Consider the following 22,547-nt stretch of genomic DNA (forward strand, 5'->3'; position numbering starts at 1 on the left):
GCGCAGTTGGTAATTCATCTGTGGAGTTCATTGGCTGCAGAGTTGGCATCGGTTGTGGCGGGAGGGGGAGTGTGGTTGAGGGCAGAGTTTAGGTGCTCTTCGGTGACCTTGCTCCAGTTCCTGCACACGGGTTGTGGTGTCGGTTTGTGTGCAGTGGGTTTTGAAAAGGAGAAATGTGGCGTCGGTTTGTGCGTGGTAGGGTTTGAGAAAGAGAAATGTACACAGAGGTGGTCCGTCCAGAGGAGTTGCGTGGTGTGGCTGTAGCGGCTGTTGTTTCCTCCTGCGAAGATGGGGCCAAGAGTGTGTCCTGCCTTGCGGGTGGAGGTGGTGACAAGCTGTTTCAGTCTGATGTTGGTGAGGTTTCCCAGGAGGGCGGTGGAGTTGGGGGTCACTGAAGTTGTTGAGGTAGAAATTCAGGTCTCCGAACAGTACATAGTCCATGAAGGCGATGGCACGGGGGCGATGATGTCTGTGATGGTTGCGGGGAACATTTTGCGTGGACTGGGAGGTTTGTAGGCTAGGGTGCCATGTAGGGTCATTCTGGGGTTGGTCACGATCTGGAAATGGAGGTGTTCCATGGGGGACGAAGAGTCGTTTGTGCTGGCTGTGGTAAGTAGGAGGGAGTTCTTGTGCACGATGGCGAGTCCTCCTCCCGGGTGGTTGGGGCTATCCATCCTCTGGATCTTGTATCCGTCAGGGATGGCGATTGCGATGTCGGGGCGGAGGTGGCATTGGTCCAGGTTTTTGTGAGGAAGGCAATGTCTGGCGACAGGGTGTCCAGAAGGTCCCAGATTTCTACTACGTGTCTGTGCGAGTTGACATATCGGAGGCATAGGATTGCCATGCCTGGAGTCATAGTATCTGGCATCTCAACTTGTGAGGAACACTGCTCTTTAATGTAATTTTAGATACCAAATTGGCTACAAAAAAGTTACCCAGGCCGTTAGGGTGGTCAAATGCTTTTGAATTAGATATATGCGAGCATCTAGGAAGGACACACCGTATGCTCCTGACACACCATTGTAGTGTCTACCTAAATTCTCACTGTTCACAAAATATATTGATCGGAGGGCTTGGATGGAGGCGGAGATTTATATGGTCGGGGACAGGATATACATGCCATTCGATGAGCTTAGGGACCACTTCTGTATTGGTGCCAAGTAATTCATAGCACATAAGGCATTGTGCAGGGCGGCTACAGCAACAATGGTCTTGAGTGCCAAAGGAACCACCCCGCATGGGAACTTTGCATATGGTCTGACCCTTGGCAATTCTACACATGCTGTATCACGTATGTGCAAGGCACTATGCGTAGTCTTCTTGGGTGGGACTTCAGAAGCCTGGTCCCTATGGGAGGAAGTTATGGATGCAGAACTACAAGATGACATATGGGCAAAGGTTCTAGAATATCCTAGCTTGTTACTAGGAACATGTGTTTTACATTCACACACACATACTGTATTCATCAGACTTATCTACACTTCACAGATTTGCCATATGTATAAAGGGGTAGATGATGCGTCATACTAAAGCACATTTCCATCACGTGATTTGGGAAAGTTGCCACATACTACATTATTGGGAGGATATAGTGCCCGTGATTTGAGAGGTCACTGATGCCATTGTTCTTCTGGACCCCGCTCTGCCTGCTAGGTCGATTTCATAGAAGTAAATCACAGAAGTAGGAATGTCGGTTCATAGACAAAACCTTGATCAATTTAGCAATGAACTAGAAGGCAAGGAATGTTCTGCATGTTGCAGGGTGGGTATGAGATGTTCTGAAGTGTGCTTGAGTCGAATTGTCATCTTTATTGACCCTACGCAGGAGAAGTGATAAATGTACCCCTCTAGATACCTGGGAAGGTATATTGCTGGCATTAAAGGATGCATCTGACACAAGTACTCCATGAATCATAGCACTGTGCACTAGATAAGCAAAAGTGCTGACATTTGTGAGTTCTGGCTGTGACCGTTGAGTTTTTTAAAGAAAATGACAGCTGTTAGATTTGATGTTGTTCTAACTACATTGCCTGGTTGCGAGGAGGGTGGGAGGAAGGTTTGCTAATTTTTGTTAAGTTAAACAGATATATGACTGGAACCCTTGTTCGATGGGATTGTTACAATATCAGTACCCCTTTGGGACATGTGTCCTGGACCACGTGTTTACTCACTAAGGGATTTAGTGATAACCGTTTAAAATACATAAATACATTTAAAAAAGGTTGCCACAAACATATCATATAATGGAAAAGCATATTCCTGTTTTGTTTTGTTAAAACACCTGAAAATATGCAGGAGTTCAATTTATATTGTGTGGTAATAAATGTGTTTCCACTCATGGGGTAATAAAAATCAGAACGCTTTTAGTCTTAGTCTTTATGTTTGGCATGCTGAAACATTTGCATTATTATTTCTAATATCCATCTCCGTAGGGAAGAAAAAACACTAATGTCTAAACCTTCTTCTTTTGGTCCAGCACTTAAAGTATTAAGAAATTATATTCTGCTCACAACTAATCAAATGGCATGGCTCTCTTTATTTTCTGTAAAAAGACAGATTAATAAAAAAATTATAAGTGAGGTCCTCAATTCCTGATACCTACATTTAAAATTGGTAACCAGTTTGTCGACTGTAGACCAATGCATTCCCAAATGAAACAACTAATGTCGTTAGGCCTGGTTTGTTGACTAACGTTAGCATCAAGCAAGAGTACATAGAAAAGCCAATCGTGCTACTTTTCCATAATCAACGGGTAAATTATTTGTCTAATCTCCTTATTCTTAAACTACTTTCCCCGCAAATTATTAACAACGGAAGAAACAAAGGAAAAATGTAATAAAAAATACAGGGAAAGTAAGAATTAACAGACTGGTGTGGTATACAGGATCATTTCGATTATGAAATTTCGATTTGGCGCCAATGACATAGGCATCAATGATATGCATTATTCTGCACAGAAATGTGTTGCTACCTAAGCAGATATATTTAATTAGTGAGGGTAACTACAACCACTTACCTATAACTTACACTTTTACAGTTTTCATCTGCAAGGTAACTATCTTCTACAATGAAATAGCTGCAATTGATTCTTTTCCCATTGCTGTCAATTACTGCTTTACATCTAGGAACAGAAAAAAACATAATACAGAGTTAATAGAACCCAAGGCATGTTGTCTATTCCTCAACTTTAGACTGATTGTTTATTGTTGCAATTAAATGCATGCATCATGTTTCACAAAGCATGACTCACTGGACTCTAGCACATTCACCAAAGTGCTCCCTAAAACAGAGTTAAAACTCAAAAGTAAATGCAAATCTAAGTTATATTTAAGAGTTCTAACCTCCAGCGTTGAGCCCTTCCCAAAATATGTTTTCCTTGTTGGATTCAAACCTACGTGTTCACTCTTAGGGACAGAGAGGACAAAAACATCAATTTGTTCTCCCTTTTGATACTATTATCACTAAAGAAAATGATGTGTTATCAGGTATTATCAAGAAGAGTGCTTTAAAAAAGGACATTCAATCCGAAAGATTTCTGGAGAATACTCTTCATACACTATTGTGACATGATCCAGTGCACCATCATTCTCTGGGTACCAGGTAAGATTAAAAACCTAGGGAGGTATTTCATATGAGAATACGACATTGGTTTTCTGATCATTAAACCACCATGTTTCTGCCGGTTACTAACAGCTCTTAGGGGCGGGGGGTTGGGGAATCTTACCAGTGATCGGGAGAATAAAGTTCCACTAGAGTATACCCTTGTTATTTTTAGCTACTTCTCAGTCCCCCATAAAAATATATGGTCTATAAGAGCTGCCCAAGAGCATTTTTGTGAGCCCGGACAAAATACGTACAGTCCTATCTGGGGGGATAGCCATGAAATAAGCCAGGATAGTGGGTGAAGGCTATTCTCAAACAACCTTTTGATTTGAATGTCTTTTTTCACAGCAAACATATTGGAAACATCGGATATCCGGTCATTTCATAAGTGCCAAGTGTATTCTAACCTATACATTATCTTTTAAAGAGTTTATATTTAGAACGATAGTATATATGTTTAAATAAAAACAGTTGTTTTTATATTTTGAGTTTGTTTTTAAATAGTCAGTAAGACACATGGAAATTGATAATTGTGTTATAATGTAAGGGAGAAACCATCTATATAACGGTAACCAGCCTTTACAATACAGCCAGAACCAAGCATTACCTTTACCACTTGTCCATTACAACGCATGCGTCTTTACCACACATTTTTTAACCACAAATATGCCTTTACCACGCCTGCCTTTATAAAGGAAATATAAGTATTTCATAGGTAAGTGTATTACATATATGTATGTATGTTAGGGCAAGGGTGGTTTTTGGGTGGGTTAAGGTTTTTTGGGTGGCAAGGGAAATTTTATGGTGGTTATAGTTTTGGGGTGACAAAGGCATTTTTAGGGTTTAGGGTAGGCATGGGTTATTGGGTGGGAAGGGAATTATTTGGGTTTAGGGTGGGTGTAGGCTTTGGGAAGCAAGGGTACATTTAGGGTTTTAGGGTGGCAAGGGTATTTTTAAGGTTTAGGTGTTGTGGGTTAGTAAGGCAGGCAATATATATATAGGACACTGACGAAACCCGTCATGGCCGAAACGCGTTTGTCAAGCCATGGGACTGCAATAAAATAATTTTGATAGAAAGCTCGAGTGTGCGCCACACTTTGCTGTGACAGAGTGTTTTGGAGAAAAATATATATATAGATATACACACACACAAAAGCATATATGTATGCGTGTGTATAGATATGTATATATATATATATATATATATCAAACACACAAAGTTTGCCTAAAGAGAGGGAGCCCACGCAGACAGGTAGAGTATTGGCTTTTTATTCAGTGGAGATTGCGGTGTCAGAACAGCAAGCCGCCTCATCATGATTCTGTCCTTCCCTTACGCGTTTCATGCAGAGCACTTCGTCAGAGGGTGGCGGACTTGCGCAGAATTGAACAAGCTGTATTTTCTCCATGCACCACTTTAAATGTCATTATTTCAGCCTCGGTGGGCGTGGCCACTTGCATGGCCCGATGGTTCATGTAGTGCTGAGGTAATACTCCAGTGAGTTGCCGGTTCAATCCTGGTATTTACTTAAATTCCCAAGTGGGTCGTGTGGTCGGTTTTGCTGTGAAAACACTTCCGTTAATTTCACCACAGGCACTGTCTGCTTCTCGCTGCCTCGTCGATTGGCGCTGCAGTTCTGACTGTTCACAACAGCTGGGCTCTCCTCGCGGCTCAGGCAAAGCCGCTCAACATCAAACACACAAAGTTTGCCTAAAGAGAGGGAGCCCACGCAGACAGGTAGAGTATTGGCTTTTTATTCTGTGGAGATTGCGGTGTCAGAACAGCAAGCCGCCTCATCATGATTCTGTCCTTCCCTTACGCGTTTCATGCAGAGCACTTCGTCAGAGGGTGGCGGACTTGCGCAGAATTGAACAAGCTGTATTTTCTCCATGCACCACTTTAAATGTCATTATTTCAGCCTCGGTGGGCGTGGCCACTTGCATGGCCCGATGGTTCATGTAGTGCTGAGGTAATACTCCAGTGAGTTGCCGGTTCAATCCTGGTATTTACTTAAATTCCCAAGTGGGTCGTGTGGTCGGTTTTGCTGTGAAAACACTTCCGTTAATTTCACCACAGGCACTGTCTGCTTCTCGCTGCCTCGTCGATTGGCGCTGCAGTACTGACTGTTCACAACAGCTGGGCTCTCCTCGCGGCTCAGGCAAAGCCGCTCAACATCAAACACACAAAGTTTGCCTAAAGAGAGGGAGCCCACGCAGACAGGTAGAGTATTGGCTTTTTATTCTGTGGAGATTGCGGTGTCAGAACAGCAAGCCGTCTCATCATGATTCTGTCCTTCCCTTACGCGTTTCATGCAGAGCACTTCGTCAGAGGGTGGCGGACTTGCGCAGAATTGAACAAGCTGTATTTTCTCCATGCACCACTTTAAATGTCATTATTTCAGCCTCGGTGGGCGTGGCCACTTGCATGGCCCGATGGTTCATGTAGTGCTGAGGTAATACTCCAGTGAGTTGCCGGTTCAATCCTGGTATTTACTTAAATTCCCAAGTGGGTCGTGTGGTCGGTTTTGCTGTGAAAACACTTCCGTTAATTTCACCACAGGCACTGTCTGCTTCTCGCTGCCTCGTCGATTGGCGCTGCAGTACTGACTGTTCACAACAGCTGGGCTCTCCTCGCGGCTCAGGCAAAGCCGCTCAACATCAAACACACAAAGTTTGCCTAAAGAGAGGGAGCCCACGCAGACAGGTAGAGTATTGGCTTTTTATTCTGTGGAGATTGCGGTGTCAGAACAGCAAGCCGCCTCATCATGATTCTGTCCTTCCCTTACGCGTTTCATGCAGAGCACTTCGTCAGAGGGTGGCGGACTTGCGCAGAATTGAACAAGCTGTATTTTCTCCATGCACCACTTTAAATGTCATTATTTCAGCCTCGGTGGGCGTGGCCGCTTGCATGGCCCGATGGTTCATGTAGTGCTGAGGTAATACTCCAGTGAGTTGCCGGTTCAATCCTGGTATTTACTTAAATTCCCAAGTGGGTCGTGTGGTCGGTTTTGCTGTGAAAACAATTCCGTTAATTTCACCACAGGCACTGTCTGCTTCTCGCTGCCTCGTCGATTGGCGCACACGACCCACTTGGGAATTTAAGTAAATACCAGGATTGAACCGGCAACTCACTGGAGTATTACCTCAGCACTACATGAACCATCGGGCCATGCAAGTGGCCACGCCCACCGAGGCTGAAATAATGACATTTAAAGTGGTGCATGGAGAAAATACAGCTTGTTCAATTCTGCGCAAGTCCGCCACCCTCTGACGAAGTGCTCTGCATGAAACGCGTAAGGGAAGGACAGAATCATGATGAGGCGGCTTGCTGTTCTGACACCGCAATCTCCACAGAATAAAAAGCCAATACTCTACCTGTCTGCGTGGGCTCCCTCTCTTTAGGCAAACTTTGTGTGTTATATATATATATATATATATATATATATATAAAACTTACTTGCTGCAACTGCTGTGGGCTCGCCTGAATTCCTTCTCTGTGGAATCCTTGGATCGCAATATATATATATATATATATATATATATATATATATATATTTATACATATATATAAATATGTATATTTATATATTCATACTTTTCTGTAAAATACTTACATTTTCGTACTAAAGGCATGCATGGAAAAGGCATATGCATGGTAACAACATGCGCGGTAAAGACACATGCATTGTAATGGATGCGTGGTAAAGGCATGCATGGTTTCGTCATACAACCCTATATAACTAACTGGTAATATGGTATCTGTGTCTTTTATTGACAGTAAAAACATTTTTTTTCAAATGCGTCAATTGTGTTTTAGTTTACAGGCCTTCTACAGGGCACTGCGAAATGGACTGTTTCTTTATAACCACTATCCCCCTGAGCTTTCAAAAACAAGCATCCAGACTCCTAAGTCCCAACTCTGCACATAAGACACTAGCATACAACATCATATAAAAACTGTTTTAAAATTCAGCATGGCATTGAAAATTCAACAGTGCATTAAAAAATATGATCAGGCAGTATATATTCAGCAAAAATCAGCAATATTTAGTCGGCCAGCAAAATATTGGGCAGCAAGTTCACCATGGCATTGAAAATTCAGCATGGCAATGAAACGTATAGTCAGGTGGCGCATATTCAGCAATATTCAGTCATGGCAGCAACATATTCTTCGATAGGGCCTAAAGTCCTCCACCACGGTGAGCAGCCACTCACCCGAAATCACGCACAGAACTCGCCTGGGTTCGAATCCCATCATCGTCGCCAGTGTTACAATGAAAGATACCTTCTTGTAAGTAGATAGTCACGTAGCCAGCGACAGAATATAAGTTACAGGTTTATCGAAGAAGTTGTAGTTAGGATACAGGTTATAGGTAAGATGGAATACCCCACAAGGAGCAGCATCCTCGCTGCTCAGACCTCTTACAGCTCAGGCCCTCATCAACATTCCATTGCATCACATACACACTGGCTGAGCAGCAGGGAACTGAGATACTATGGAGAGGGTGCATTATAATAACAATAGGTTACAACAAGATGCCTTTTAAAATAAGCCCTGCTGCTGCATAGCTGAGTTAAGAGGCACTGCACAGGTTACATGCTGACAGAGAGAGAGACTGTTGTCTGACTCAGTATGGGAGCTCTATGCAGGATGCCTGTCACAGATGAGTCTTGATTATATTGGTTAAATCTGTGCAGGCCCTCATAATTTAATTGGGTATACCCCAAAAAGAATGCTGTTTCTATCTGACTAAAGTAGAAGTCTGCAGTGCTTCAATGTACTTACACTTTGGTTGATAACTGGGCATACATGAATATTGAAAAAAGGTTTACGAGTGCATACAACATATCAATTTGGTCATATATATGCTCCTTGATATATTCTGGCATTTATAAGCCAGCCCTAATCAAATTCTCGTTTTGACCTACCCTGCTGAGCAAAGTTAGTTACGCCTGGCCAGCTGGTAGATCAAAGTGTGCCCTAACAATAGGCCTATTCAGAAGGGATTAGCCTTTTCATGGTATAGAAAGGGATCAGAGGAGAGATCTGCATAGGGTGATTAGCTGGCACTTATTGACACTTATGGGCATATGTTTTTCACAGGGGCACATTTGAAGTCCTGAAGGGCTTGAAACTGATTTCTAGTGGTGAAGTTAAGTGGGCGGAGACCGGCCTGTGGGTTGTTCCCACGAAAGGTTGGCGTGGTGGAGGGGTGATGTGGCATCTCTGGATTTGGTAGAGATGTCTACTTTCTAGACCTCACACCTTCTGTTTCAAAACAATACATAGGGAAAGAGGTTTGGAGACAAGAGGGGACTACAGAAGAGGAACAATGGATAATGTTTGCAGATAAACCCCTAGCTCGAGTATACTATGGGCTTACAGCACTCTGTTGAACTCAGCCTTGAGAGCCATTGGCACTATCTTTCCCTCTAGGGTACACCAGAGGGTTGACATGGTGGAGATACTGAAAAGGAGAGTTCACTTAGACTCCTGTGGAGAGGTCCTGTGGTGAGGGGCTCCTAAAGGAAGTCCTCTCTGACTCCTGCTGGACACAAAGGCATCCTGTAAAGTGAAAAGGAGGGACAGAGAGTGCTGGTGAGGTGGGTGGTCGTGTGACCACTTTACGCCGCCTGAACGGAGAGCCAGATCGGGGGCCTAGCGGGAGGAGCGAGCAGGCCTGTGGCCGAGAGGCGAGCCGCGAGTGTTGGACGGAGGAGCCCAGCCGCGGGCGCTAGGAGGCAACCGCTGTTCGTAGGCCAACTAAAGGGCAGAGTGGAGGGGCCGGCGGGTCTCAGAGTGCTGGACCACGGTGAGCCGCAGCTTTCCAGGAGGTGAGGACAGGCGGTAGCGCGGGGGAGTGGTGCACTAGGGGACCCGCCATTTTGTTAGACTCACCATCACAGAGCTCCCGCTGGACGCCCGAACCGGAGTGCGGCTCGCACTTGAATATATGAGTGCTTCTACAACCGCGAGGTGAGGTGGCCTATCCATGCAGATGAGGGTGTGTGGAGATCCCTGGTAACAGGGAAATGACGACTTAGTAAATGACAGGGATGAGGCGCAGAGCAGCAGACCGGCAATTGTTTGGAGAAGTGGAAGTAGCAGCTTCTCAGCCCCCGTAGCTGGGGTAGAGGCTTGCTTTGAGGATTTGGCTCGAGGTGCTCACCATGGCGAGGTGAGGATTACTTTCTCGCCAGCAATATCGGCAGGCACTCATAATCCGAGCCTGTCACAGCTTGCCTGAAGTTTTGAGGACTGCGGAGCAGGGCACTGTAGTGTGGTAGTGGAGTGGTGAGTGAGTGGCAACCACCAAAGAAAGAAACAAGAAAATCGTCAGCGCTGGTTTTTTAAATGAAAAACTGTTCACGCTTTTGTTTTTAAATGCACTGAAGAACATTGACTTTCTCAGAGTGCAGGCTGGAAGAATCACGTTGACTAAAACGCCAGCTTGTGAGTGAAAAATAACTGAGATAGAGGTAGATGCGAGCAAGGTGCATCCTGGTATTTGGAGTCCCACATTCGAAGAAATTGAGCACTCGGAAGACAAAGAGTGTGAAATCAGTGACCTCCCCCAGAAAAAGATAGTGTTTGTCTCAGGAAGAACGTTGTGACCATATTTTTATCAACAATTGCTGATTGTCACAGGTGCATGAAAATCGCCATCACCGCCAACAGAGTCATTCTGGCCTAATCCTGGTCCTGGTCCAGGTCCCGGTCCCGGCCACGAGTGGGAAGTTAGTCGGGGGACCACAAGCCCCAGCAGTCTTAGCTGCGCCAACGTTCATTCCAAGCGCCAGGAGGCGCTCAAAAGGGCCACAGGACGCGCGGGAGCGTGCCCGGGCGCCAAGGGCGGGTCCGTCTGCGCCCGTTCTTGTATATGAATTTGGGAACCAAGTGTAATTTTCCCGATTAATGCCCATATATAGGTATAAATCACCCTATCCTTACAAGGGCATAGAAATCATAACCATATTTAGACTTAGCCTATGCAGTCCAAATACGGCATGGCTACTTCCACTAGTTCCGAAAATCCACAACGATTTCTTGGAAAAACACGCCTTCAGCAGACAGGGACTTCCCCTTGCTTGAATATTGATTTATCCAAGAACTCATGGAGTTTTCAAAGAACTGAGTCTTTGATGACGTTATTATGTCCAACCTTACATCAACCTAGGCACCTTCAAGGTATAAATATGCCCACACTTGCCCGGTCAAACACACAGTGGTTTGCAGCAGTTAGACTATCTACCTACACGACACAGCTCACCGCAACAAGTGCCGAAGGAAGCCGACACGCCAGTAGACGCACTGAGAGAGACGCTGTCTTTTCTCCTGCCGAGAAATCCAGCTCCAGTGTTTTTAAGCTACCCTTGCGGGTTATTGGGAAATCGAGTCCTGAGAGAGAGATACCAGACCTCCTTCATTCTAAAACCAAGGTACGGAGCTGATTAGACCCTTAGAGAAATCTTGGATAGGTTCTTGGCAAAAGAATACTGAAACTAAGCTACACCTCACTTACTTCTTCCCTTGTACTAGACCTAGGTTAGGCACACCGGGGTAGGCGTATTTTAGAAGCACCAGTTGAGTATTTTTAGTCTTTATTTATTAATATATGTATTCTATGTATCTTATGGCTTAGAAGCCATATAATGCTTTTACAGTATTATTTTATAATACTCTTCGTACTGTACACATTGTACTTTGCAACCAGTATTACGATTGTAGCAGTTCATTTCCTCTGCATGAGAAAGAAGACTGTTCAATAAATACTTTTATTGAAAACGCCCGTCTCTCTATTTCTCTGCACCTCTCATGAAACGAAGCATGCACGATTGACTGAGTGAAATAACTATCTATTGTTTCCTCGACTCTGAAGATACGTTTTTATCTCGGGAAACAAAGTTGTCATGTTTTAAGCGGATGTCAGAAACTAATCCCTTCTTGTTTATTCGAGAAAGTTTCTAGTGACCTCTGAGCTAGCTGGCACTCACAATTAAGTCTAATATATTCGATAGAGAACTAGTCGGCCTCAGCCCTACCTCTAATCTATAGTATATGTTATGCCAACGCGCAGAGCCTATTGAGAATATAGGAACTACACTACATGGCACCCAACGTTTGGTAAGGTGATAATTTAATGCTAGATACTAGAGTAACTCAGTCGTGCTTTTTACACATACCCCTTTTTCCCGTAAAATACTCCAATAGACGTCTGGAGTGCGTAAAAGGATATAATATCCGCCATAACTGAGTAGGATGAAAATCCTATGTATTAGTTTTTTGGTTTGTTCAACGTTGAATGATAGTGTTCCAAAAATATTGTGCACCTTATCTTGGTTTCCTTGAAACTTGCGCTGCAAAATTTCGGTCAACAAAATGTCAGAGAGTGACGACGAAAGGGAGAGAGCTGCAGCAGCAACTCAGGCAGTTTCCAACAAATGACCCAGATGTAATACTCATCCCGGTAAATATAAGGAAAACAATCACTATAAAGCTTATAAATAATGGAGTATCCTCGAGAGGTGGTAAAGTAATATTTGTTATAGAGGAACATGAATATCGGCAGACAGAGGTATTCTATTCATGGATTCTGTTTCCTGCAGCAAATCCAGTAACACACGAATTCCACTACTACAAAGTAGAAGAATCTCCCGTGCAATACGCTCCTTTCGAGGACATTGAAATTCCACTAACTTACCAAGAGCAAGAGCTCTGGTTTAAAGGCGCCCTACGACATCAAAATCACATTACCAGGCTCGGTCCACTGAGTAGACCAGGAGCAACCACATCCTGACATTGAAAGAATGACAGGTCCAGAACTGTTAGATGAACTAAAACAGTTAATTAAAATACATAGACAGGGGAGGAGGAGCTTCGCGCGGTGCCAAGATGGACGCGTGAGCAAAGGGCTCCCGAGACCCTCTTCGCCTCCCGCATCTATCCTGCCACAAATCCTGATTTGAACGACGTGTACTTATTGCTTATGCCCTGCTGATTCTGAGAACTTTTTTCAAAAATCAAATCGGACGCCGAGAACCGGACTTGCTGCACCCTGAAGTTGGCGGCCTACATCATAGACCATCCCCGGACTTGAGTCCCCGAGGTACCCAGGTGGCAATTCAACAACAACGGCCAGTGTGACACGCCCACAGCCCCTGTGGTACTTTCGGTTTCGCTTTGGGACATTGTCGACGGCGTTCTACGGCCGCTCTATATGACTGTCCTGTTCCCGCGGCAGGTCCTACGCTTGCTTTGGATCTTAGCCCTCTTGCCCTTGGGGGCCATCGAGAGCGGGACCATTTTGACCAGATCCCACCGGTTCCGTCGGAGTTCATTGCTCAATATGGCGGGCAAAGCGGATACCGAGAAACGGAACACCAAGGGCACGCATCGTGGTGGTGTTCTTCAAACCCAGACCATAGAGCGCTACACTCGCCCAAAAGGGTCCCCAGGCGGAGCGAGCAAGGCTCTTGAGGGGACCGGAGATGGTACTCCTATAACGGAGGAGCCGACACTGAAGGACATCATGGGCGCCATCACCAGTGTTCGTACGACTATGGGCCAACAATATGAAACCCTTGCTGCGAAGATCGACACAGTGGCGATCGAGGTTAATCTTGTTAGGGCGGACCTGGGTAAAACGAATGAGCGGGTCAAGTCCCTGGATATTAAAACTGCGAGCTTGACCACGGATCTTTCGGACCTCCAGGCTGAGGTTCGCACTCTCCGAACCTCCAATGACATGTTTGCCCGCCAGCTGGAGGATTTCGAGAGCCGGGCCAGGCGCAATAACGTCCGCAACGTGGGGGTTCCGGAGAACTCTGCGGACGTATCCACGGACCTTCTGGTTGAGGATCTGGTCCTGAAACATCTAATGCCTAAGGGCCTCAGCAACTTTTTTAGTGTGGAGCGAGCTCATAGAGTCCCTGGTGGGAAGCCCAAGATGGGGGCCGCACCAAGGCCTATCATCGCCAGAATCTTTAATTTTCATGACCGGGACGATATCTTGCAAGCCTCACGTACTACAGGTCCCACTAAGTTTGACAACTCCTCAATTAGTTTCTATCCAGACTTCACCCAGGCGGTGCAGAAGCAACGCATGGGTTTCACCGGGGTGAAGAGATGGCTCAGAGATATGGGACTGAAGTATGCCATGCTTTTTCCGGCCCGCCTGAGGATCGAGTATGAGGAACGGGCGTTTTTCTTCGATCGCCCTGAAGTGGTCAGTGACTGACTGGACACATTGCCATCAAACCGCACCCACCAGCAGCCAGAGTTCGAGAGGTGCCGAGGGGGGCCTGGCTGAACAGGAGTAGTGAGTCTGCATCGGCGAGCCGATTTCCTTGGACTTATAGCAGTGGCTTTGTGATCGATTTGCTTTATAATGTGGATACCCGGGGGTGGGGGGAATCGGGCCTCTTCTTCCTCCTCTGGGCACTTTCTCTCTCTTCTTGTAGGTTAGTTTAATGGGGCGACAGACACACTGCAAGTTGGGGTGGCTTTTTGGTCTAACGCAGGGGTGCAGGGTGGGGGGGGGGGTGTTTCTCGGGGTTCTTTGGGGGTGGTGGGGGGGTCTTTTCCTTTTTGTTTCGCTCGAGGCTGCGCTATGTTCTGGCTTGTATCCTGTGAGCTTGTTCCGGGGCGAGGGGGGCGGAGTGCCCAATGCGGGGATGGGGGGAGGGGGGCTTAGGGTGCTGAGTTGGAACGTTAACGGTCTTGGTGATAGGATAAAGCGGGGGATCGTTTTGCAATACTTGAAACGATGTGCCCCAGATGTGATTTTACTCAAGGAGACGCATTTGGTTGGAAATACATGCCACGCGCTGAACAGACGGGGCTACCGCTTGGTGGCTCACTCAGGATTTACCTCTGGGTCGAGAGGGGTGGGGGTCCTGGTAAGAACTTCCCTCCCCCTGGAGATAGATGACGTAGTGTTGGATGACAGGGGCCGTTATGCGGCTATCACGGGTCGGTGGGAAGGAAAAACGATCTCCATTTTGTCTGTGTATGTTCCCCCTGGCCTGCAAACCACCACATTTGCTGATTTGGGTAATGTGATCCTGGGGTTTCCTGACGGCATATTGGTAGTGGGTGGCGACTTTAATTCTGTAGTTAGCAGGGATGAAGACCGTAGCCCCCCAAGAGCCCTGCCTGCGGCACAGCTTTGGCTTAGGAATCTCCTGGACACGGTTGGTCTAGTTGATTGTTGGAGGCAACTGCACCCTGGACAGCTCCAGTATACTTTTTATTCGGGAGCCCACGGGAGTCTCTCGAGATTGGATTATATTCTTGTACCAGCGGCGCAGATGGTCTCTGTACGGGAAATCAGGCATTTGGCCAGGGGGATCTCTGACCACTCTCCGCTTTGGCTTACAGTTGACATACAGTTGAGTGCCGAGGGCCGGATCGCTCCGATCAACCCCTGGCACCTTCGCAATCCCAGGATTAGGTCGGAGGTGGTGAGGTGTATGGACTACTATTTCGCTGAGAATGGGTATCCTCCCCTGTTACATTGTGGGCGGCATATAAACCAGTGATTCGCGGTCAAACCCTGTCCCTCATTGCCAGCGAGAGGAAGCGTAAGAATGCTGTGGTGGTGGACCGGGAAAATGAAATCACTGACTTAGAAAGGCAGTTGGAATCCGGGGTCACCCCTGAGGTGTAGCATTCTTTGGCCCTGAAACAGTCTGAGTACAAGGCGCTGGTCACTGATGCGGCCAAGGCGATGCACCGTGAGCAACAGGGGCGTTTGTATGATGTTAGAGATAAGGCGGGAAAGTTGATTGCCTGGTTGGACAAAAGAGATAGATTGAATCGGGTGGTGCCTGTTGTTGAAAGGTTGGATGGTACACGTGTCGTGGACCCGATTGATATAGTCCAAGTCTTTGCCCAGCACTTTCAGGCGGTTTACGCGCCAGTCTCTGATAGGCCGGAAGAGGACTCACATTTATTACTTCGGGATATCGCCTTGCCTAGCCTGTCGGATTCGGACAAGGAGCTTATGGAGGCGGATTTTTCCATCGATGAAGTAGCGCTCGCTATCCGTCCACTTCGCTCCGGGAAGGCCTCAGGCCTGAATGGCATACCAGTGGAATTGTACAAACTATGCCCCGACAAAATGACGCCGTATCTTCGTCGGATGTTCCTGTCATCGCGAGATCCCGGATCTCTTCCTCGAGGTCAGAGATAAGCATCTATTGTGGTCATTCATAAAGATGGCAAGCCCCGTGATCATTGCTCATCGTATCGGCCGATTTCGCTCTTGAATGTTAAGCCCAAAATTCACGCAAAACTTTTGCCAAATCGGCTGATTACGGTGCTTGCTGACTTGATCCATCCGGACCAGTCTGGATTTACACCCCATCGTAATACCGCGCTCAATCTTCGTCGCCTCCATGGCGTCTTGGCAAGGGCGGGGTCTCTTGGGGAGCCGGCCATCTTGGTTTCACTTGATGCCTCGATGGCCTTTGACACGGTGGAGTGGCCATATTTGTGGGCTGCCCTTGCTAAGTTTGGTTTTTGGCCCTAAATTCATTGGGTGGATTAAGCTTTTGTATGAGCAGCCACTGGCACAGGTGGTGGTTAATGGCAGGGCTTCGGAACCCTTCACCCTTGGACGCGGTACGAGACAGGGATGCCCCTTGTCGCCGCTCCTCTTTGCGCTTGCCCTTGAGCCCCTGGCCGCGTGGCTCCGTTGGGAACCTTCGCTTAAGGGCATCCGATGGTCGCCCGACTTCGAGGACCGGATATCGCTCTATTGTGGTAAATATCTAATTACCGTCCTAATTTCTATGCAGGTAAGTACTTATAAAATAACTCAGTCGGAAAGAAAGAGACAGAGTCCGTGGTGTTAGAGTTCTAAGGGATTTTATTCCTTAAAAAGGAATGGTTCAGAACCGGATATCATGTTCCTGACACCGCTGGGGTTCAGGAAGGGATAGAGCCTACTTTATTGACAATACATAACTTTTATACTTAATACACATAATGGTAACCAATACAGAAGGCGTAACAGCTGAGAGAAACAAGATAAGAACACACACGTGTTAGCAATACGTAATCAGAAGGCGTGAACTAGGGCGTGCACAGAGGTGTGTGCTAGAAACGTCACATGAAAGTGTCACAAGTGGGTGGATACATAGCAGAATCTTGCAATGTCAGCAGAAATCTGAGGTCTGGATGCGCGCGCAGCTGCATGACGTGTGATTGACGTGAAGCTGGAGGGTGCAGGGGACTTGACATTTACACTAGAGGAAAGAGACAGAAGTCTGGCATGTCAGATCAACTCGTTCCTATATCATATCTGATATCTGATGTTTGGGAACCATATTATCTAGAAGGAAAGGTCTCTTGGGCAGAGGCTATCCTATACTGACTATGAATGCGTGCATATGTGCCTACGTGTCTGTGTGTAAAACGAGGGGGCCATGGGCCTACCGTGGTAATGGGAGCTATGAATTACTTGCATGGAGACAGAAAGGCCGGGCCCTTTGCTCTGCAGCTGAGGGGTTGTTTATCTACCCTGCTAGACTGGAATGTGTTTTCGGGAAGCTGAGCTTGGCTATGCTGATAACGTGAAGGTAAAATACTGTCTTTGGCAGGCAAGCAGGCCGAGCCAGGCCCCGCTCGCCTCGCAGGGAGTAGGACAGAGTTCATGGGGGCATCCCACGTTGCAGTTTCAGGAGGCAGAGATGACTTTGTAAAGGAAAAGGCTCGATGACAGAAATCGGGGCCTAGCTCACACAGAGCCAGGAATACAGAAAGTGCACCATACAAAGACGGTGGAAAGGCATACTTAGGAACTGAATATCCGACCCATTCAGGGTGGATCTGAAAGAGGACATGTTAACGTTGGACGCAAATGTATTTGCGTCTTCATAGCTGGCACAGGAGGGAAGTTACATGCACTTTAAGCTCGTACATGGAGACGGTGGGGTACACGTTAGGGAACATTCTTGACCATAAAATTTCTATTTCCTCATTCCCTCCTTGTTCCCTACGGACCCTTCATGATATATCAATCTTCATTAATCCATTTATCTGTGTAGTGAGCATCATCTGCTCATCCTTTCTCAAACGGGATTTAGTACGTTGACTTGAATGGGGAGTGCAGGATGTGGCGCACAAGCCGCAAATCGCTGGCCCACATTGTAAACATAGACAGCAACTGAATACTATAAGTAGTATTGTTCCAAGGAGTGACAGTATTTTCCATCCCCAAGCTGAAATAGTAGTCCAGAGCCAACCGGACCAAGTCCAGGTGCCTGGGTTCTGATGTATCTGACTAGCTATCTTATGGAGACGGGTAATAGCCTTATATACGGACGTAGCATTATCTGGAATGAAAACACAACAAGCTGACCCGAGGACCTTACAGGCTCCTCCTCGATCGGCTAGTATGACGTCAAGAACAAGACGATTTTGAAGAACGACAAGTCTCATAGCAGACTGTTCTTCGGTCAAGTTACCTAGGGCAGAAGTAGTCTCTTTCACTACTGCTTCGAGAGTTCTGGTCAAGTGACGGATAGACTTACTATTAAAGATAGCACCTAAATAGGGAAAGAAACCTTTATTGAAATCTGTGTATTGTTCCCATGCTGTCTCAGTATAGTCGACAATTGGGAGATCTCTTTTGGGTCTGTGAACTAGACGGGAATTTCTATGATAATCAGGTGGAGCTAGGAAAACAGGTGGCAGTAGGAATCCAATGTAACAGGTACCATCCCAATCTAGTGGCAAACGTACGTATGCTGTCTGACCACAAATGAAATAGGAATGACGAGTGGCTTTGAATGTGGACTTGCCCTTATCACTAAATTCGATCACAGTAGTACATTTACTATGACCCAGGTGTACTGTACCATTCTTTCTGACACATAATTCACCCTTGACTGGTAATACTGACATAGTGGGCAAGTCTGGCTTGGTTTCGGATTCAACATTCAGAATCATGAGGTTAAGTGTAAAATTTCCTAATCCATATACTTCATTTTCTAGATCAGTCCCTGTCCTTTTGGGAAGTCCCTCTTTGTCAGGATAACACACTTTATGTAGAACTGTGTTCAGGTTTCCCCATACCCAGTTACCCTGAAAAACTACGGAATTTGAATCTAAAGAATTAATCAAACTAAACCATGCACCACATGAACCATTGTGTGTGAATGGGTACGGGAAAAGGGGCAGAACTCCCTCATATTTCTGGTAGGGGGGGAGTCGGCCACATATCCAACAATTGGTAGCGTTGCTGGTCTGATGAGAGTGGTGTAACATACTAATGAATGTATTGTTGCGCAGCGCAAGTCGGTAAGACAACTCGTGGGGCGGTAATTCGCTAAAAGAATGCTCGGCATTGTTATTAGAAGAAGAATGTGCACGTGTAGCAATAGGAAAATAGATATGCAAAATTACACTTGTGACAATAATCGTAAGACTTAAAGAAAACATGATCCATAAGGTAACAATACAGTAACTTTTGAGAGATTTGCAATATCGTTGCTTCTTGATATGTTTCTCTCTATCTCTCTCTCTATTGGGGTCTAGGGGATACATGTCAGAAACTATTTAACCGATTCACCTAGGGGAGGACTTAAACAATTAAACTGTCTGACCTGCTAGACCGCAACTTTGATTTATACTCCTCTTGCGGAGTTTTCTCTACCATGGGAAGTTTAGAGTCACTAGAATCTGGGCAGTCCTTTGAAGGGGTGGAAGAGTCAGTCTCTGGCAACAGTTCGTTACATTTTTTAATATGACTCGAATGAATCCACCCCTTACGGCCTTCAACTTTGATTGCAGTCCTCGTGGTCAGAAGGACGAGCTTCGGCTCCTGCCAGCGGGGCTCCAGCGGACTCCTCCTATCGAAATTTCTCACTAGGACAGTATCTCCAGGACGGACATCGTGTGGCTTTACATCAGTGTTGTCGGGAAAGGCTGCAGCAACCTGTGAACGACATGATTGGAGTGCAGACATCAAGGAGGCAAGGTAATCTGTCAGCATATTACAGTCAACATCGGTTATTTTCTTAGGCATGGGCGTCCCCCACATATTTGGTGGCCGGCCAAAGACCACTTCATACGGGGATAGTCCTGATCTCGAATGTGGGACCATTCTCATATAGAATAGTGCAACTGGCAGGGCGACTATCCAGTCGACCCCTTTCTCTTTACATATTTTAGCAAGGCGGGTTTTCAGAGTCTGATTGTGCCTCTCTACAAGGCCAGCTGCCTCGGGATGTCGGACGCAATGGAATTTCCACTGATATCCTAGCAAGAGTGAAACCTGCTTCATGAGCTCGGATGAGAATGGCTGTCCGTTATCTGAGTACACGATACGAGGCAAGCCGTACCGTGGGAAGAATTCTCGAACCAGCTGCTTGGCAGTGGTCGGGGCAGTGTAATCTGGGACTGGATATGCTTCGGTCCAACGGGAAAGTGCACAAACAACTACGAGGACGTACTTGAATCCTCGACAACGTTCCATCTGGATATAATCCATCTGGAGGACTTCAAAAGGGTGATCGGGAGGATGGAATCCACCTTGCTCTACAGGGACGCTTTTACCTGGATTGAACTGACAACAGATCATGCAAGTACGCACTTTCTGTTTTGCTGCTGCTCGTAAATGTTTGTTGTACCAGAGATTCTGTAAACTGTCTAACATAGCTTTTTCTCCTAAGTGTGCTGGACTATGTGCTGTATTAATTATGACTTGAACCATAGAGTCGGGGAGAAACCATGTGGCTTTCCCTTTTGTCACCCATCCCTGGTCTGTCTGGATCCCTCCTAGTTCAGTCCATTTCTTGATTTCGTCTGGAGTAGCATGTGTCTGAATATCAATTACATCTAGTGTGGGATCCCTAACTGTCATACAATGTGTCGGTACTATTGTCTTTGTCACATCAGTTGTCTGGGTGTGAGTCAATGCTGTATGTTTTGCTGTTTGGTCTGCCAGGTCGTTACCCTGGGAAATAGAATCTGTAACTCTAGTGTGTGCTTTACACTTCATGATGGATATGCCTGAAGGCAGATGTATTGCTTCTAACAGTGCTTGAATGAGGGTACCGTGTTGGATCTTGGCTCCGTGAGAGGTCAAGAAACCTCGTTCTTGCCATAACATTTCGAAGTCGTGTACAACTCCGAAGGCATAACGTGAATCTGTGTATATGTTAACATTCCTGTTCTTGGCTAGTATACAGGCTCGGGTCAGAGCGATAAGCTCTGCTGCTTGAGCAGACAGTATATCAATACGGTGTGTTTCTTTGACTTCAGTTTCAGTGGTCACTGCATATGCGGCCACTAATTCTCCTGTGCTTGTTCTCATACATGAACCGTCCACGTAAAGTGTCAGGTCTGGATTAGTCAGTGCAACATCTGTCAAGTCTCGTCGGGGCTTTGTTACTGCATTAATGATCTCTATACAATCATGCGGGGCTGAATCTGTCATAATCGAGGGTAACAATGTGGCAGGATTGAGTATGTTACAGCGTCTGATTTCTATGTGTGGCTGGAATAACGTCAGTTCATAACCTGTCAGTCGTGCTATAGTCAGGTGTTGTGTCTGTGTTCTATTTAGCAGGACTTCTACAGAATGTGGAACTTGTACTGTCAATGGATGTCCTAATACTATTGAGTCGCTTTGTCTGATTGCTAGGGCTGTCGCTGCAACTGATTTTAAGCACGCAGGCAGAGCCTGGGCCACAGGATCTAATGTACTTGAAAAATAAGCGCAAGGCTTATGTGAACCTGCTTGATCTTGTGTGAGGACAGACAACGCTGTACCATCACGTTCTGTAACAAAAAGTGTAAAAGGTTTGCTGTAACATGGTGTCGCTAGAACTGGTGCTTGACATAAAGCTTTCTTTAATTCCTCAAAAGCCTGTGTATGTTCCTGAGTCCAAGGGAGGACAGTCGAAGTCGCTGCCTCCTGTGTTGTCAACTGTATCAGTGGTTTAGCTAGAAATGCATACTGAGGAATCCATTGTCTGCAGTACGAGGTGAGGCCTATAAAGGCCCGCACTTCCTTTTGTGTCTTGGGTTGTGGTAACTGTGCAATTAACTGAATGCGATCAGGTGTGAGCTGTCTCCCCCACTTGGACAGCAAGTGCCCAAGGTACACCACTTGCTGAACACAGAATTGTAGCTTCGAAGGAGACACCTTGTGTCCCTTGTCAGCCAGAAAATGTAAAACTATCAGTGATGCTTGTTCACATTCGGGTTCACTTCGTGCGGTGATCAGCAGATCATCGACGTACTGTAGTAAGGCAGTGTTAACTGGCATTTGGATACAATCAAGTTGTCTTTTCAGTGCTTGGCTATAGATGCTGGGGCTTTCTGTGAATCCTTGAGGTGCGCGTGAAAATTTGAAGCTTCGGCCATTTAAACAGAATCCGAAGAGATATTGGCTCTCCGGATCAATGGGTACACTGAAGAAGGCGTTCTTGAGGTCAATTACAGTAAAGAACGTCGCCTCTGAATCAATAGCAGTCAATAATGATGAGATGTCGGGAACCACAGGGTACTGTGGTACAATGCATTTATTTAGTTCTCGTAAATCAATCACCAGCCGATATACAGGCGGTGCATTGGGATCAGTACGTTTAAGAATCGGAATGATAGGGGAATTACAGATATTGGAGTCGGTTTCTACGACCACTCCTTGGGCAATGAGCTCTTCAATGATTTCCAGTAAAGCCACTACAGCATCGGGTGGTAACTTGTATTGTCTGATTCGGGGTAATACAACTCCTGACTTGAGTGTAACACGGTACGGTGTGATGTGCATACAACCTACATCGGTTGGGCCTTGTGCCCACAGGTGTTTCGGTACATTTTTCAATCTAACATCAAACTCTCGTAGTACATAGTGACCTTTAAAGTCACGTAGGAAAAGTCTAACTCCCTCCGGAGAACAACATATCACTGCTCCTAGAGCCTTCAGTGTCTT

General features: G+C 46.1%; 1 protein-coding gene across 3 annotated transcripts in view; it reads right to left on the bottom strand.

The window, feature by feature from the left end:
• Positions 1–22,547, bottom strand: part of CHM (CHM Rab escort protein) — a 980,660-nt gene that overhangs the window by 258,047 nt on the left and 700,066 nt on the right. For all 3 annotated transcript variants that reach the window (XR_015295298.1, XM_086918782.1, XM_086918781.1), the window contains exon 10: positions 3,017–3,121. Coding sequence is in view for 2 of the 3 variants with exons in the window: in XM_086918782.1 (XP_086774908.1) it covers positions 3,017–3,121 (105 nt within the window). In the remaining variant the exon portion in view is untranslated. The remainder of the gene's footprint in view (positions 1–3,016; positions 3,122–22,547) is intronic.

Source organism: Lissotriton vulgaris, chromosome 4_1, assembly GCF_964263255.1.
Source record: "Lissotriton vulgaris chromosome 4_1, aLisVul1.2, whole genome shotgun sequence".
NCBI lineage: Eukaryota > Metazoa > Chordata > Amphibia > Caudata > Salamandridae > Lissotriton > Lissotriton vulgaris.